Source organism: Strix uralensis, chromosome 20, assembly GCF_047716275.1.
Source record: "Strix uralensis isolate ZFMK-TIS-50842 chromosome 20, bStrUra1, whole genome shotgun sequence".
Classification (NCBI taxonomy): domain Eukaryota; kingdom Metazoa; phylum Chordata; class Aves; order Strigiformes; family Strigidae; genus Strix; species Strix uralensis.
In genome coordinates this window covers 8,177,594-8,195,517 of record NC_133991.1, presented here as the reverse complement: position 1 = coordinate 8,195,517, position 17,924 = coordinate 8,177,594, and the positions used below count along the sequence as shown (strand labels likewise).

General features: G+C 48.5%; 1 protein-coding gene across 3 annotated transcripts in view; it reads left to right on the top strand.

Annotated features, from left to right (window-relative positions):
* SMG6 (SMG6 nonsense mediated mRNA decay factor) overlaps positions 1-17,924 on the top strand; it is a 115,386-nt gene that overhangs the window by 5,204 nt on the left and 92,258 nt on the right. For all 3 annotated transcript variants that reach the window (XM_074889761.1, XM_074889760.1, XM_074889759.1), the window contains exons 3-8: positions 308-500; positions 1,205-1,315; positions 2,034-2,140; positions 3,285-3,363; positions 4,662-4,772; positions 5,426-5,638. In XM_074889761.1, the coding sequence (XP_074745862.1) occupies positions 308-500; positions 1,205-1,315; positions 2,034-2,140; positions 3,285-3,363; positions 4,662-4,772; positions 5,426-5,638 (814 nt within the window). The remainder of the gene's footprint in view (positions 1-307; positions 501-1,204; positions 1,316-2,033; positions 2,141-3,284; positions 3,364-4,661; positions 4,773-5,425; positions 5,639-17,924) is intronic.

The window sequence follows — 17,924 nt, the reverse complement described above, 5'->3', positions numbered from 1 at the left end:
CCGGTGGCAGAACTGTAGCAGAGCTCCTTGCTCTTTGCCAGACCCTGATCCGTTCTGATGCAAGGGAGAGGGTCCTTTCAGATTTGCCCTCTTGGAGCAGGAAGGGTGTTTGATTGCAACAGCTCCCATCTCCCTCTGGGACGTGTGTGGAAGCATCAATTTGCCATAGCGTGTGAGCCAGCTGAACTGCTGACATCTCGTGCTTGCTGGATGAAAGCAGCGGGTGGCTCAGCACATGTTTCCTGGCAGCTCAGGCCCAGGCTGGGCAGTTGCTGTTGTATTGACCACAAATTGTGTTTTGCTGTAGGGTGGAGATGCTGCAGCTGTATGAATGGTGCATCCTGATGGATATTGAGTTCTCTGATACCCAGAATGTGGACCAGTTGCTGTGGAAAAATGCGTTTTACCAGGTGATTGAGAAATTCCGACAGCTCCTCAAGGACCCTCAGGGGGAAAATGCCCAAGAAATTCGGAACAAACTGCTCCAGCTTCTAGATGAGGTAAGAAGAGAAAAACATCCCCAAACTCCTTAAACCTTTGGGCAGGATTGGCCGATGTTTAGAATGGGATGGTGTAACTGGCCAGCTAGCCTTCTTGATCCTGTTCGTATCTCTGTGTGCCTTAGGCCATCCTTGTGCAAGGAGAATGCTCAGACAGTTTATGGTTTAGTGTTGCAGGTGTAGGTCCAGGTGGGCATTTGTTATAATTTAAACCAGGCTTGTTTTGGTGTGGTTTATGTTAATTAGAAGTTGATTTAAGCTAAAATGAAATAAATGCCCTGAAATGGAAATAAACAGAAGCATTCTTGGAGGTGTTTGTGCCATCTTTATCAAATTTGCTTAGAATTCATTCCGTTAAACTGCAGCTCAGTTTACTCTTTGTAGAAGGTAGGCTGACAGATCTGAGAGGATGTGTTTTATAGAATTAGGTTAGTGGGAAGGGACTGCTGGAGGGCTTTAGTCCAACCTCCTGCTCCAAGCAGGACTTCTCAAATCCTAGATCAGGTCAGTCTTGGTTTTGTCTAGCTCAGTCTTGAAAACCTCTGAGGCTGGAGATCCCCTGACTTCCTTGTTGTTTTCTGAAGAGAAACAGCCCAAACCTGAGGGAGAGGGACCTTCTTTCTTACATGTGTCAGTGATGGCGTGGTGATTTTATGCTTGTCGTCAGAAAGATTGTAACATCCAAGTGTGTGTGTGTTTTGCAGGGCACTTCTTTTTTTGATGGCCTACTCCAAAAGCTGCAGGTGTCGTACCAGTTCAAGCTAGAGGACTATATGGACGGGATGGCCATCCGCAGTAAGCCTCTGAGGAAAATGGTAGGTTGGCTTTCTCCTGGAGACTTCTCATCCTGTGAATCGTATGGCACATGCTGAACTCAGCGTGCTGCCCTTGCCAAGAGGTAGGCAGCTGTACTCTGAACAGATGTCAGTACGTTTGTAGGGACTCTTTCTGAGCTGCTAGAGAACTTGTTGAACCAATTCTGGTGCATTAACATTTCTTAGCTTCCTTTGCAAAGAACCAGCTCTGTGACCAGGGCTAATAAAAGAAAAGAAGTGTCCAAAAGTGCCCTGGCTTTGCCTTAGATATTGAACATCTCTTATTTCAGTCCATGGAATCCAGAATAATGAACAAGAAAAGCTAACAGTTGCACTCCCTCCCTGATACCTGACAGCGTGTTGCCCTGAGCTGTGAGCAGCTGCAAGGGACAGCTGGGAAAGCATCTTTTAGTCTCCATTCCCAGAGATGTGTTTGTCTAACAGCTGTCCTCAAATTGGTCACGGACTGAACAACTCTCCTCTGGAGAGAGATGGGACATTGTTGTAAGAGAGGAGGTGTTTAGGGGATTGGCTTGCCCCTACGAATGCTGAACCAGTGCCATGAAGCCTTGTCATTTCATTCTGCTGCCCTTTTGTAAGACCTTCAGTGTGTCAGCGACCTCCTCTTAGATCTGTGCAGTCCCTGTGTGCTCGCTGGGTCTGCAGGTGAGCCAGGGCTGTGCAGGTCCCACATGATGTTCTGAATGCTTCTTTCCAGGTGAAGTATGCACTGATCAGTGCCCAGAGGTGTATGATTTGTCAAGGGGACATTTGCCGATACAGAGAACAAGCAAACGACACCACAAACTACGGAAAGGCACGCAGGTATTGTGTTCTTCACTGCAGCGCTGAGTTCAGCTTTTCCTCTGTCTACAAGGGATGTATCTCATTTCATGCTTAAATTTGCCTCTAGCCAAAGAAATCTTTCCACTCCTCTTTATTGTACTGCAGTCCTGTGAAGCTGAAAGATCTCTAGACTGTTTTGCTGTCCTGGAAAGCAAGCCAGCAGATCTAGTCGTCCTCCAGCTGTCTAGTGTGGAAGTTGTCCTGTGCTGATCCTGCAGCAGGGAGGGTTTATGCTGTTGAGGCTGGCAGAATGGCTGTTGTATTTTGTGGTAGCTTTTCAGCTAGGAGAGGTTCCCATATGTGTCCATATGTTCTGACTGCATCAGGAGTTACTGGTACTTGTTGTTTCCTGTCACTCTTGTTTTTCTGATGTTTTTTCTGGAGCAAAGACTTGAGGGTGGGGTGGGGGGCAAGTGAGCCCAGCATGGGGTATGGAGCACTAAAATCTATGGAGGTTTGGAGAACAGGGCAGGGAAAACTACTGATTTTGGGGTCTGTGGACATTGTGGAGTTTGCTGATATCTCAGGGAGGCTGGGGGGAACATAGCAGGTTCATGATGTGTCTGAACACTGTTGATGGATCCGTGTGGCCTGATGAAAGCTGGAGAGGGGATAACACAATTAAGGGAAAATAGAGAGGAGAATTGGAGGGATGAATGGACTGCCACTGAATGGATACCTCTTGGGATGATTAGGTATCTTGAAAATATATGGGGAACGAGCTAAGGAACGTGGAGGGTTTGGTCCCAGCTGCTCTGGAGCTAAAAAGGGGACTAAGAAAGAAACGTTCCTTGAATAGCCTGTTCTCTGTGCTTGAGGCTGCACAGGGGACAGCACCTGCTGGCTCTGACTAAACACTTCTCTTCCAGCTGAGCCAAGAACATTTCTTTCTGCAGCTGTATCTGCCCTGTCTCTTGTCCTGTGCCCCAACTGTCTCTCCAGGCCAGGCGCAGGCTTGCTGCCTGTGCGCGCTCTTGCAGGCAGAGGGCACTTGTGCAAAGGGCCTGTTCCCCGCAGGACTGCCAACGCTGCGCTGCGAGGGGAATTCTGCACCCTTAACAGCAAGGAAGGCAACCTGATGTCCTTTCAGTAAATCTTTCTCTCTGGTTCTTCCCTTCCTCAGCTGGTACCTGAAGGCTCAGCAAATTGCTCCCAAAAACGGCCGCCCGTACAACCAGCTGGCGCTTCTGGCCATCTACACGGTAAGATGCTCATCAAGGATGTAGCAAGCATAGGGAGAGCCTCTGGGATGGCTGTGAGCTTCCATCTGGTGGAGAAAGGCATTGTTTAGGGCAGTGGTCCCAGATGAATTTTTAAAAAAAAAAAGAAAAAAGCTGAAGCAGGATGTGCTGTGTGGATTCCAGCTGCTGTGTCTTCAGGCAGCTTTGTTAGATACATGCTACTCCCTCAGGCTGTCGGCATTTTGGGGACTGTTCTGTGGGCTGTTGAGAGTGCGAATGTTTTAAAAGTGGGTTGTATTTAAAATTTTGCATGAGATTTTTGTGCTCAAGGCTGTGCTGTCATGAGGATGCTGTTTCTGTTTGCCATGTCTTCATTGAACCTGTGGGCACTGGTCTAAGCAACTTCCTTAGGTTTCTGTTTTGCTGGCTACTCCAGCAGGAAAACTTAGTTAAGGAAGATGTGACAGCAGATAATGGAAACATCAGGTTGGGACAGAGGGATCTGTAGGGATCTGCCAACACTGAAAGATGCTGGTTTAAAGCAGAGCAGTTCAGAACTGCACAGTTCAGAAGCATGATTTCTTCATGGCTGGGAATGACCTGTCTGACTCCCTGTGTGGGTCTTACAGCAGCAAAGTGTCCCGCCCTTCATGGAGGTTTGTGTGCAAAATGCTAAATGGCTGTGTGTCTTGGTAGCATAAAGGCTTCGAAGGTGCCTTATCACAGTATTCCCTGTGGGAGAAAAGATGCTGAGAAGTTGCTCAAGTGTGAGAGGATTAGCCCAGCAGCAGGCTGAAATGAGGGGGGAGTCCTGCCCCCAGCACTGGCAGGAGTCTGGCAAACCCTCCAGTTTTCCTGGGCCTCTCTGCTCTTTGTAAAACTCATGTGGAGTTGTTTCCATATTCATTGTAATGTTGAAAAGAGTTATTTCTTGAATTGTCAGGAATTCAATAGTTATACCTTTGCCCTTTACCATGGTGTCTGGTGAGAGACTGTTCTGTGTGAGCCTCCGGGTTGATGGCTTCTGTAGAAGCCTCGGGACTTAGAGTAGGCGAGTCCTCAGGCTGTGGTGTCATCTGCACTCCCTAACCCTGGCAATGGGCTTGTGCTTTGTGCTGGTCATTGTAGGTAGCTGTGGATATGGGTAAAGAGTTCAAGGTCCTACTTATCACAGTGTTTGTCAGCAAGTCTGTCTGTCCCAGGCAGCGTGAAGAGTGAGGGTGTGTGTACTGAGGGACAGGGAAGACAAAGTATGTGGGAGCTTGGCTTTGAATGCCCCAGAGCGAGTGGCAGCTCTGAGTCTGGTTGTGTTTTTGCAGAGGAGAAAGCTGGATGCTGTCTACTATTACATGCGCAGCCTGGCTGCTAGCAACCCCATCCTCACAGCCAAGGAGAGCCTCATGAGTCTGTTTGAAGAGACAAAACGCAAGGTGAGTCTTGGAGCTGGGCTGTGGGATGCTGCAGCTGCCTGTGCTAACTGTCCTGTGCTGGAGAGCTGTGATCCAGAGAGGAGGGTGATGGTGGCTTTTGGACTTGGAATCACCGCTTACCTGCTTCTAGGAAATTCCATGTTGGGAGTCAGATGAGAGGGGCAACCTTCAGAATGATGGTGTCCATCCTGCCTCTCCTCAGAGTGCTTTTGGGGTTGTTTGGGCTAGTGAATCCCTTGTTTCTGGGTCACAAACTGTAAAACAGCCAAGCTGAGCAAGGACTGCAGGTTGCTGTGGTTTGCAGCATGGCCTTGGCATCCAGCATGATCACTACCTTATCCCATAGGTTCCCCACACCTATGGAGGTGGACAAGAGGGGCTGCAGTCCCTTTGTGCCCCAGAGGGTCACCCCAAGTCAAAGATAGAGCACATTGGCTAGGACTGGACACAGCTTTTCTTGTTGCAGGGCAGTTGGAGTTGAAAACCTCTCCCCTGCACTGTCATGTAGTCTCAGAAACCAAATTCTGGACCTGTCAATGAGTTACTGTGGTTCTGAAGCAGGGAGGAGGGCTAATTTCTCCATATAAACGGAATTACGCACTTTTCCTGAACTTTGATTCCCTGGGTGATCCAAATCTGTCCTGTCTGCCCAGGCTGAGCAGATGGAGCAGAGGAAACATCAGGTGCTGGATCTGAGCCCCAGCCGCTGGGGGAAGGGCAAGAAGTCCACATTGCGACAAGTTGGAGATGATGCCACGCGGCTGGAGATCTGGATCCATCCCTCCCACCCCCGCTCCTCCCAGGGCCACGAGTCCGGCAGGGATTCTGAGCAGGACAACGGTCTTGGGAACCTCAGCCCCAGCGACGTGAGTACTGCAGGAGGCAGCAGTTGGCTTTGGTGTCATGTGTTTGGAATGCAGTGGAATGACACTGGATCTGTTTTGCTTTCCTGTTGCTAAATTTTCCAGTGTTTTGGCTTCCCCTATGGGAGCTGTGCCTGGGTCAGGCTGAGGAGCTGGTGACCTTGTGCCTCTCATGTTTAAGGCATGTTGTTACCATCCATTTCTTGGCAGCATGTGCTGGCGTGGCTGATGTGGAGTAGGAGAGGCACAAACAGAAGATGCTGTAAAATGCCTCTGCTGAGGGCTCTAACTTGGGTGAGGTTGCCGGTGGGAAATGAGGTCAGATGCTGAAGACCAGGGTTAATAGTGACCCTGTAGGTTCTGAGGCTTGTTCTGGAAGTGGGTCACTTGTCCCAGTGCCAGATGATCCGAAGTTTGCACTGGGAATGTGAAAACAGTGGTTTCAATTTCTAGTATAGGTGTTATATTTGCATTACTCGTTCTGCTGAGAGGCCAGATTAGTGCCTTTCTTTTGCAAGGACAGAAAAATAATTGACTAAGGGTATCTCTCGTCAGTCTGTTTGAGCTGTGTACCTTGCAAGAGGAGCTCGAGTGAACTCTGTTTGTCAGGCACAGGAATGCAGGCGAAGGCAGCGGTGGTTGGGAGCTCATCCTCCAGGAATCCTCACACTGCTTTGGCACATGCGGCTTGCAAGAGAACTTGCCAGGGAGCTCTGGGCTGCCTGTCCTAAAATGGCTGTTAAGGATGTGAGTTTAGCAGAACTGGGAAGACCTTCTCCGCGTACTGCGGGGCCCAGAGCTCCTCAGATACGATTGCACTTTTGTAACTAGTTTGTGACTTCAGCTGGGTGGAACTGGGGCGAAGTCTTGAAGCTTTGAAAGATAAGCTCTGGCACATAGCTGCAGCATTTTTAAGACGTTACTGCCCTTGGTTGTTTTCCTTCTCCTCGGCTTCTCTTCTGGAGACCTTTGCTTCCTCAGCATCATTGAAAGGAACGTGCCAAGCCTTAGCCTCTCCATAAATCATTGATGAAGATGCTTTGACATAAGATGCTGTGAGTGTTTTTGAGGCACTAGGGGTTTCTCTTTTGCAGCGCTTCCATGTGAGGTAGCGTAACCGCTAGCAAAGCGGGAGGCAGTGATGTCTTGTTGTTTATAGTGCAGCGCTGTTTGCTAGAGCTTGCCCTTGGTCTGTTCGATGGGGGGCTGTGCTCTCTGAAGTGCAGGTTGCTGGCAATGCCTCTACAGATTGTGTGTCTGATTACTACCATTAGTCTTGATTTCTTCATCTGTTTGAAATGTTGGCTCGTAGAAAGCACGAGCTTTCTGATCGTGGAGAGGCCGCACGATCAGAAATATAATGGCAAAAGGGCAGGGGGAGCTGAGGGTGCAGGTCAAGTACTGCTGGCTTTGGCAGCCAGGATATTTGGACTCGGGCTGCCTGTGCCTGCTGCAGTGCAGCTCTCCACTTGTGTTGGCACAACTGCTTACGGGGCTGTGCTGTGGCCGTGTCACTGAACTGATCCGGATTAAAAATAACCAGATGAAAAGGAAACCTTAAGTCTGTGTCACTGCCAAAGCTCCCAAGCTGTGAAGCTGTGGGCTGGATAGAGAGGGCAGCTCTTCGGGAAGCTCTGGTCTCCTTGCTCCTTGAAGCTATAGCCTTTTACCCTGTTCCTCATGGCATCTCTCCATGATTTGCAGCTCCTTCTCTGGAAAGGAGCAGAGCAGCCTGTGTGTTGCCACTGTGTGGCACTGTTTGGCCTCGGAAGGTCCCTGCCTTCGCCAGGGGCAGGCAGCAGCCCTCATCCTGGCAGCACCTCTGCCCCACATCCCCCAGCTCTTCTCCCAGGGGATGTGTGCCAGTGCTTACGTGTCATTTTGAGGAAATGAGTCGAAATGTATCATCGCCTCCTTGGTCCCTTCCTTGCCAGCTTTAGCCCTTGAAAAGGCTGAGGCAAGCCGTGTTCCTTCGTTTGTACTGACAGCTGTGCTCCGCAGGTAGCTCCTCAGGCATCAGTCTTTATGGCAGCTGTTTCTGGGCCAGAGAAGGGAATTTTACAGGGTAGAATGGGAAATTGTTCAGCTTCCAGAAGCAGATACAGCACTGCAAGTATAAAGCCCAACAGCTCTGGATGTGTACTGGGCAGAAGTGTGGGAGAGAGGCTCCTCGCACCCTTCAGGCAGAGGCTGTTGCTTCAAACCCAGCCCAAGCCAAAGGCGACTGGTGGTTTTGCTGTGGAGATGCTGGCTGTTTCACAGGTGACAAGAAATTGATTTGGAATGTTTTCTGTCCTCAATGGTTACTTTCTTCCTTGTGCAGGCAGTTAGGTGCCAGTCCTGTCACGTGGCACATTTGGCAGGGAGATGCTGCATGATTATTCTCCCAGGACCTGCTGATGTGCGCGCTGTCCCCGTCAGCGAGCAGAGTCTGCTCAGCACATGCTTGTGTGCCTCTTCTCAGTGCTGACTTTATTTTTCCTTATGCAGCCCTATACAAAGACACAAACATCATTACTTTATTTCAGGGTTAGGAGCCAACTGAATAGAGTTAGTAAAGCGTGATGGCAAGTCTGCAGAAAGCCAGCTCACACTGCAGCTTTTGCTGTGACAAGGGAAGGTGGCGTGCAGAGCTGGAGATTTGCCTTGGCACTGTGTGTTTAGGTAGAGGCTTGGCACAGCTGCTTTCCTTCACAGTTTGCTACATTATCTTTTCTAGGAAGATGCAGAACTGGAAGAACATACCATCTGTCTGCACCAAGGGGCATACATCTCTGTTTGGCCCCTTCCTCAGTAACTGGCATGGAGGGCTTGGGACTGTTTCAGAGCAAGCTGAAGAAGTGTTTGAGTTGCAGCCTGGCTGTTATGTGTGTAGGGTTTTGTCCGTTAATGCCTGCAGTCTTTAGGGGTTTCATTCTGTGAATGGCTGCTCTCTGTGGTCTCTTGTACGTTGCATGTTCTAGGTGTGTGGTGGCCGGAGAGACCAGGCTGATGCAGTGCCCTGCTTACCTGACAATATCAGGCCACTTCGTGTGGGATTCCAATCAGAAATGCAAAAAAGGAGGCTGAACTGAGGAGCAGTTGTGTTGCTTTTTTAAAAACAACTGGATAGGGCAAAGGGAGCTGAAGAGCTGAGTCTCTGCCGTTCTCCTCTGCCACTGGTTTCATTTGCAGTGGGTCTGTATTGATGTAAAATCTGATAGTACTGTATGCAGCTTACTGAGTAGACTGTGAATTGGTAAAGTAAACAGGGCAAATGGGCTGTCAGTCTCTTGAGAAAGTGTTAATATTACACTGAGTTTGAGATTTTAATCACTCCTGTCAGGAAATGCTGAGTTAAGGTTCCCACAGTTGCTATTGCCTGCTGCCTGTGCTCTGCAGTAGATATTTCCTTGTGTTACCACGCAGCATGCATGCACTAATAAAGATTACTCCATAGCTGCAGCTAAGATTAGGGAAGAGAGGTTTTCCCTTGGCAAGGCAGTAATTGAATAATACTTCTCTCCAGATGTCTGAATATTTTAGCTTCATTAAAGAATTAAGTCTCCTAGCCTCTTTGTGAGAGGTCAATCTTGTAGAGCCATCAAAAGTTTGGTAGGGCCACCCAAAAGCTCTTAGGAAAGCTAAGGCCAGAGTCAAGATCTGTTGTCTCAGCCCTGTGTGTCAACTGCAGGAACTTTCCCATTTCCCCCCAGCCTGCTGGTTAGGGACAGAGGTTTTGCATTTGCCTGGTGCTGGGTGCCCGTGGAGCAACAACCCCTTTGCAGTAGCAGAGAAATTGTGGTGGAATCATTAGCTCTGAAGTTCAGAGCATGTTTTAACTTCCATTTCTTTGCACAGGCTTTCTTCTCAGCAGCAGGGAGTATGGACAGTGCATCAGGGTTTCCACAAGCGAGCAGTAATTATCACCAGGAGGTCTACCAAAAAGAAAAAAGGAGGTCAAAGTTCTCTCAATAGGCTGAATATAGAGGGCTGCTTACTTTTGTGTTTCTTCTTTGTTACCTACTGTACTTGTCTTGGAAGCTTATTATACATACAGGTGCCACTCTGTGCTGATAATGGGTGAGAGTACCAGGGGACAGAGCAACGATGTCGGAGCTGTAAGCATGTGTATCTTTGGGTGATTGTTTGTATTTTCTTTCAGATGAGTAGTGCTGGTGTCTTTTGGACGCTTTCATCTCCTTCCATCTCCCAAGTCCTAGAAAATCAGATGAGTGCCAAGCACGCAGGGAAATGTTCCTCTGCAGCTGGAGGAGGGCACCGTCTTCTCAAAGCAGCGGAGGCTGTGAAAGCTGTGCTGCTTTTTTCCCTTTAGGTCAGGATTCAGCTAACTGGGAACTTACCCAGCAATGCCTGGTTGGGGCTATCTTCACAACTTACTGTGATTTGTTTCTTTCTGAGATGAGGCATCTCTAAGGATTTTCACCTTCTGTCTTTCTCCGTTCTTCTTGCCCGCTTAGTTTTATTTCTGACTTTGCCTGCCTCACCTATGCACTGTGATGCTGCGTCCACTTACACTTCTGCAGCCCAGTTGTAGTCCAAGACTGGAGGAGGCACTTCTGGGAATGCCTGTGCATTCAGGAGCACGGAGGAGTCCTTGGGGCTGCTCACGTCTCTGCCTCAGCAGAGGCCATGTGTCCTTAGTGAAAAGGGTCACTGTCCTAGTCAGCTCCTGCATGTTTCACATCCATTTTTCCTTGGTGGTGTTTGTTTCTGCTCTGTGCACTTGTTCCTCTTGGGCAGCAGCCACTCGGGTGACTGGGCTGGCTCCTTCTGGCTGGTTTTGGTCAGTGTAGTTTTTTTTGTCTGAGGGAGCTGTCTCTTGGGCTCTTCATCTGGAGAGGAGTGCTTCTAGGGAGCAGTGGGATAAAACCTCAAGTTAAGTCTGGCAGCAGTTTTGGTGGGGGTTTCCTGGCCATTTTGCTCCATCCATTGCCTGTGCTTTGCTTGGACCAGTCACACACGGGAGTGGTAGTGACCTGTGTTCAGAGTTGGGGTTGCCTTGGTGTCACTCCAGGAGCGTCTGGGTTGTTAAAAGGCTGTTTGGTATGAGCTGGGCGTCTGTGAGCATGGCCCAACTTTGCTTGTGCAAATACACCACAGAGGCACCCTTGTTTACTAAGAGCAGCTCCCTTCACTCTCAGCTCTTTTCTCACCTTGTAACTCTCTTCCATTACACATGACTAGAAATAAGTGGCAGGCAAAAGTGGAAATGATGTATTGCTGTAATGATGGTGGTTCTTCCGTACAGATGCATGGATAAGAGACTGCTTGGGGAACTCGTTGTTTCTGGGGTGTCTGCTGCTGAGTCTGCTGCCAGGTGGTAGGAGCATTTTTCCTCACTGCCAGCATGGCTGGGTGGTTTTTCTCAGGCCAGTGAAAGATTGATTTTTTTATTTTTTTTTTATTATTTTCTCTCTTCCATACAGGCTTTTCTGAATAATCTCTGCTGGCTGAAGTACAGGGCTCCCTCATTTGCTACCTCCATGGTGTCTGATGGGCAGAATGCTCAGAATGGCCCCTTTCTAGGAGCCTCTGATCTGGAAACTAAGTCCAGACAACTGGGCCTGTGCCTCTGGTTTAGATGGGCAGCATGAAAGCGCAGGTATGCCTGCCTTTCCCCCACTGCCAGGACACGACTCCCCAAAAGGGTAAACCTGCAGGCTGCACACGATGCCTTGGAAGCCCCTGCTGAGTCTTGCATGCTTTCGGGGCTTTTTTTAACCCACCTTTATACGTAGTGGGCGCAGGCCTATAGTGGTTGATACAATACTGTCTGCCTGTGCAGGGAGTGGAGGGAACTGAAACCAGCAGACCAGCAGTGCCTGGCGATGCCCAGCGGGCTGTCTGCTGAAACCATTTCTCACACCTGTTAAACATCTGAGCTGCACCAGAGCGGTGGTGTAGGTGTGTCCCCAAAGGGAGGACACACAAGGGAGCGTCCCCTCATTTTTTCTCAGCGCATGAGCCCATAGCAGGATATACACGAGATCTTACAGCAAGGCCTTGGGTCAGGCTGCCCGTCAGCGCCTTGTCGCGGGAAGGTGACTTGTGTTAAGTCAGGAAGTTTGTCTCTGCTACGGTTAGGTGCTCTCTAGTATTTGATGTGAGTGATCCCATCTGTGGTCTGTTGCATTATGGTCTGCCCTTGCTGTCAAGGGAAGGCAGTGCTTCCTCTCCAGCCTGCTCCTTGTTGCTGTATTTGATCCACACCTCTGCAGTACTGCGAGCCTCTACCGAGCCTCCCCTGCGGCACAAAAACGAGCAGAGAAGGTGTCCGGGGCAGGAATGCTAGGCACTAGCAATCAGCTAAAGGCTGCCCTTCCTTATTTCTGTCCTTTATCCACCACCCACATGAAAAAGCAGCAAGAGATGTTGCATCCTTAATTTTTGTACCCAAAGCAGGACTTGAGAGGGAGAAACCTGGAGTTCCCTCTGTCCTGCCCAGGCAACCTCCTTCCGTCACCCCCACAAGCTTGCAGGAAGCTGTTGGGTTTGGTTACTCATTTGTGGAGGTCAGGACTAGGTCTGGGGTTTTTTTCCTTTGTGTTTAGGAAACAGTTTACAAACTGTTTTGAGCACGGGGGTGCTGGTGGCGTGTGAAAGAGACTTCTCAGCGTCTTTACTACTGGACTCATGCTAATTCTCTGCCCTGCCTCATGTTCTGTAATCTCTTTCTTGGTTGGCAGCGTGAGTATTTGAGTGCTTTCCCCAGCCTGCAACCTCTCCACCTCCTAATATGACCTCAGTCACCAAACCACCTTGGGACTTTATTTTTACTCTAGCCGTTTTGTTTCGCGTGGTAAGGTTGGTTTCTTTCCCCTAGCAGTGAGAAGACTTCTCTGCGGAGGAAGTAAAAGAGTGCCAGGCTGCAGTTGAAACTGGTTAAACACTAAAACCACACTCCTAGCCTCTCTGGGTTTGAGACGTGACATTCAGCCATGCAGCTTAGCACTGGCTTTTTTTGCTTGCCAGTTGTGCACCCTCCCTGCTTGCATTTAACTTTTTTTTACAAACTCTGTTTTTTTACTTTAAATTGCTAGTAAAAACCTTGGCTGCAGTTCCTGCGTTAGTGAACCAACCAGAAACGCTGTTGCACCTTGCCCAGGCTCGTCATCTTCCGTGGATGCTCAGTGCTGCTCCGCTGAAGCTCCCAGAGCTCGGCAGAGCTCGCAGAGCCTGCTTACCGATTTAGCCTCTGCACGCGTGTCGTGTAGAACCCACATGTTGCTTTCCAGCACAGCTTGACCTTTTGTCGCTACCCAGAAAGTGAAGCCTAAGCTATCGGTAAGAGTTTCCAGAAGTTGGTGTTGATCTTGTTTTTTTCCTTTTCTTTTTAGACCACGTTGGTGGTTTTATTTTACTGCGAAGAACAAGGCAGGGACTAATGTTACTTGAATGGGAGAGACACCGACATGTTCTCCTTCCGGTTCCAGGCATCTGGTGCTAATGTGTGTAGAAGTATCGTGGTGGATTAGAGGTGGGAGCACTACAAGGACATCAATGAGTTATGCCTGTGTGAGGGGCTCTGCTGTATCCCAGTGCTCAGAGAGGCTGTGGTGAGGGGAGCGAGACTTCAAGTTCCAACAAGCTTCTCATACTCTAAAACCGAGTACAATCATCCAGAAACCGCCTTTCCCTGTCAGTCACTCTTTCCTCATTTCCTCTCCTGCTGGTGCTGATCAGCCAGGGATTTGTGTGTAACCAAACCCCCTCCTGCTGCTGCACATTAGTCCTTTCTCGTGGCAGCAGATTTGATGATCCAGGCACTGCAGAGTGCTGTTGGGAGGGAGACTTTGCACTTCAGACAAGAGCACTGCCAGAATTGGCATTACTGGTAAAGGAAGTAAAATGCCTAATGGCAAGGTTGGGAAATTTCCCAGAGCAGGGTGAAGGCTGTATACAGTGATTTCTCTTGAGCTTTTCTTTTTTTCCTTAGTCTAACCGTGATCTTTGTCTGAAGTTGGCCCAGGCCAACTTTTTCTGCTGTCTGGTGTACACTTTGGGATGGGCACCTCATATTCCACAGCCAAACCTCTTAATTCTGCCATGGGGAGTGTTTATTTCTCTTCAGTATTGAATGAGCCATTTCCAGATGGGCTTCGTATCCACTGTGGAGGTGGGTATTAGGAAAGAAACTTCCTTCCGGAGGATCAGGGAGTGGAACCTGCTGGAATCTGTGTCATTTCCTCTGTCCTTGGCTCTACTCTTCCTCCCCAGAAGGTTTCATTGCTGCATAATTCAAAGTGGAGAGGGAGATGCCTTCATGCCCTGTGTTATACTGCCCAGGTAGAAGCAAAGGCCCCAGAAATACTCCAGGAATGCAACAGGGTGGACAACTACCCCCAGGTTGTGGGAGCCCGGGGCACAGGGTGGCTGTGAGCAGCTCCCCTTATCGCTGGCAGTGAGCGTGGCTGGGAGAGCGGGAGCGTGAAGGTTGCGTGCGATAATGCTGTCATCCTTCTGGAAGGCTCTGTCTCTGCTCAGCCTGTTGTCCAAATGTCTTCTCTGTTGGCCTAACTCCATCCTAAGCCTTTCAGGGTTAGATCTCTTCAGTCTTCATCCTTCTTAATTTCTCATATTATCTCCCTCCTTAGTGCTTTAACCCCACAAGTAATCTACTCTGGAGTAGAGAAGAAGGCTGACAACACCCTGAGCTACATTAACAGATCTCTGACCAGAGCTCATCACACGTTTCCCAGTGTCAGTTTTCTATTGCAGGAAGGGGATGCTGTTTACTCCTGGCAAACAGTATAAGCTGCTTTTTGCTGGTTGGAGCTGCTTCAGTGCACAGCACGTGGCCTCTCCCTTACCTGCTGGATGAAGAACGGCTCTGCCTGGGTCATCTCGCTTTCAGTGCTTAATCAGATGCAGCCTTGAAGAGCTGAGCTTGTATCCTAAACGACCTGCAGCACCAGAGCCAATTTGTGAAAAGTTTTGTGTTGAAAGTTAACTTGATATCTCAGCTGAGGACTCTGGCATGTTTGCATAGATTCATAGAGTTTATGGCCAGCAGGGACCATTAGATCATCTAGTCTGATCTCCTGTATATCACAGGTCCTTAAATTTCACCCTGCTACTCCTGTATGAAGCCAAATAACTTGTGTTTGGCTAAAGCAAAACTTCCAGAAAGATATCCAGTCTTGAGAATCCACCCTTTTCCTGGGGAGTTTGTTCCAGTGATAATTGCACTGGTTCTGAAACACTTACACCTTATTTCCAGAGAGAATGTTTCCAGTTTGTTCTTGTGCTTTGCTATTCTGCGAGTGTAAAGAGCCCTTAAGTACCATGGAGGCACTTCGCACCCTGCAATCAAATTGCCTCCCAGTCTTTTTTGATACACTAAACAGATTGAGCTGTTTAAGTTTTTCACTGCAAGACATCATTTCTAGCCTTTGAATCACTTTTATGGCTGTTTTTTGGACCCTTTCCAATTTTTCAGCATCCTTTTAAAAATAAGGGCACTAGAACTGGATGCAGTATTTCAGTGTCAGCCCCGCCAGTGCCGTATATAGATGTAAATGTGCTGTCCAGTGCCTGCTCCCTGCTTGTACATCTAAGGGACACGTTAACCCTTTTTACTGGACAGTGCATGGGGAACTTGGCCGCTGTAGTCCCTAGAGCCTTTCTGGAGAAGCTGCCTCAGGCACGGTCTCCCGGAGACATAATTTTACATGATCCCAGATGCATAACATGACATTTGATGCTGGAAAACCCCAGATTTTGAAGCGATTATAATAACCTTGTGTGAATGCCCTGTAGCCATCATTACTTACTGCTCCATTGGCCTTTGTGGCACAGGCAGTTTGACAGCAGAATTTGCTCTCAGTTCGTTGATTAAAAACGTTGCTAGTGAGTCTCTACCAACCTCTTTCCATCCAGTTCGGTCAGGGTCCCTGAAGACCACTGCTTTTTAAGAGGTTACATAAACATTTTTTAATCTATTTAATGGTAGTATTTTTTTCAAGAATGTTCTAATGTATAGAAACCGAACTGAGATAAAAGTTTGGTTGAAAAGGAAATAACATGTATATAAATATTCTATTTGACCTCTTTTCCTTAAATTGAAAGTTCTCCTGGTGAATTCGTTATTAAATAATGTTAAATTTATTTATAGTTCAGGTGTTTGTTTTGGAGCCAGTGAAGTTACCACTGCTTGATTTTTATCTTACTAGAGTGCACGATTTTCTTGCTTATGTTTCTCATCTCACTTTCTCCCTGTAGTGATGAAGGGGAAAATCAAAAGCTCATTGGTTTTGCTGGGGGGCTTCCTAAATGCCTCTTCTTCTCGTGCTGGGTTGCTGACTTGCAACTCTTAGAGCCGTGAGATGTGTCCTGGAGCTGTAGCTGCTGCAGTCCAAAAGATCAGGAAGCTGCAGGAGTGTCTCAAAGTCTCTTTGCCTGGAAATGAATTTTGTATGCCTCAAGGCCACAATATATCAGGGTTCCCTCTTTCTTCCATGTCATAGCAAATTGAATTTTACGTTTGTGCAGTGTCTGATGTTAAGTATCAGGATTCTCACTGGAATGGCTTCTAATGCTGCAGAAATTAATCCATTTCAGGGCAGGACATTGCAACTGCTAAACAGAAACCTGCATTAGAACACATGGCAAGAAGAAGCCAAGGCAAGCTCTGTATCCATTTGTGGTTGCAGGTGGTATATGAAGAGGAATGATTATGGTAATTAGCCCAGCTGGAATTTGCCCACAGCTCTGTGGGTACCTTGTAAATAGTGCAAAAATGCCAGACAACCTTAATAGGCCTTTCGTCTCGTCTCCTTTATATAGGTAGCCATTTGCACAAAACACTTTCCACCAGCACTTTGTTGCGATTGCACCTGTAACAGTAAAAACCTCCTCTTGGTATCTTGCCAGTTGAACCCGCTGCAGCATCTTGGAATTTTCAGGAAGCTCCTTATCAAGTGCTCGGTGTTATTTCCGTGAGAATATGCCATGAAAGACACCAGCCAGAGCTGTGCCTTGCAACTTTGGGATGGCGTGGGATAAAGGCTCAGGCCATCTCCAGGGGAGGTAGCAGGCTCACTGCTGCTGTTGGACTGGGTGGTAAAACTCTGAAGGAGCTGCCTGTGGAAGAAAGGAATAATCTTAATAGTTAATGTGGTGTATCTAGCCCTTGAGCTGGAAGTGAGAATATGGCATGGTTCGGGTGCCTGGATGTTATTTCACACAGTTCTCAGCAAGGAAGCTGTGCCTGGAAAAGCCTGGCTGCCCAAGAAACCCTGAAAATATTTGGGATGAGTGTGGTACGTGTTTTGGAGCAGAGCTGTGTGGCTCTGTGGTCTGTATCCCAACCCCTTGTCACTGAGGAGACCCCTAGACTCAGGAGAACGTCCCGCTGTGCTCCAGTCCCTTCCACTCCAGTGGAGACAGCACATTTGTTACAGGCAGTTTTGCATCTGGTCTCTTGATTAATGGACTTGTCTTTTGCAGCCTATTTTGACTCTGACACTGCGTTCTGCTCCACAGATGCTTTGCTGATGTTGAAGAAAGTTTGCCTCGCTTGATAAAGACCAGATCCTGAAATTTACTTCCAAACCTGAAGTAACAATTTTTAACTTGAAATGCTTTTTCCCCAGGAGTCGCTGCTCCAGAATCCTTCCCTTATTTGGTGCCTCCTTCACAGCTGGGACTGATGCTCAGGTGCCAGAGCTCTGTGCACTCCTTGCCGTGAGCCAAATGGGTCCATGCTGGGTTCGAGCGCAGCAGCTCTGCTTCCCAGCCCGGACTGTGGCTCTCCCTTTTCCTGCACACCCCGGTTCCAGTGTTTCTTTGCTGGGGTGGGAGACGCCCTTTTCAACCCTTTTTGGTCGGTGCACAGTCTCTTGAGGTTGGGTCTTGCTTTCTTCTTTTCTGGCTCTTTTTCATGACAAACCTTTCCTGAAGTTGTCTGACCGCCCCTGTTCTGTGTGTTGTCAGGACGTACTCCTCGTGGCCTCTCGGTGATCTGAGCTGGCTGTTCCAGGACCGTTGCTATCTCTGCGCTTAGCTGCACCACGAGAAGTTAGTTGTTAGTCACTGTTGATTTCTTCCATGGTAACAAATCCAGTTTGGTTGGCGGTGCGGTGTGTGAATGCTCCCCAAGCAGCAGTGGGCTGCTTCCTCTGGTGAGGTTGCCTCTTCCCAGGTGGATTTAGTCTGTCTGCACATGCTGACTCATGACAGCCAAAACAGCTGTTTTCAGCTTCAGGCACTACTGTGTGCAGGGACCCCTTCTTCTTCTTGACAGCTGGTTTGTTTTTATAACTAATGCCTTCACTATATGCTCATA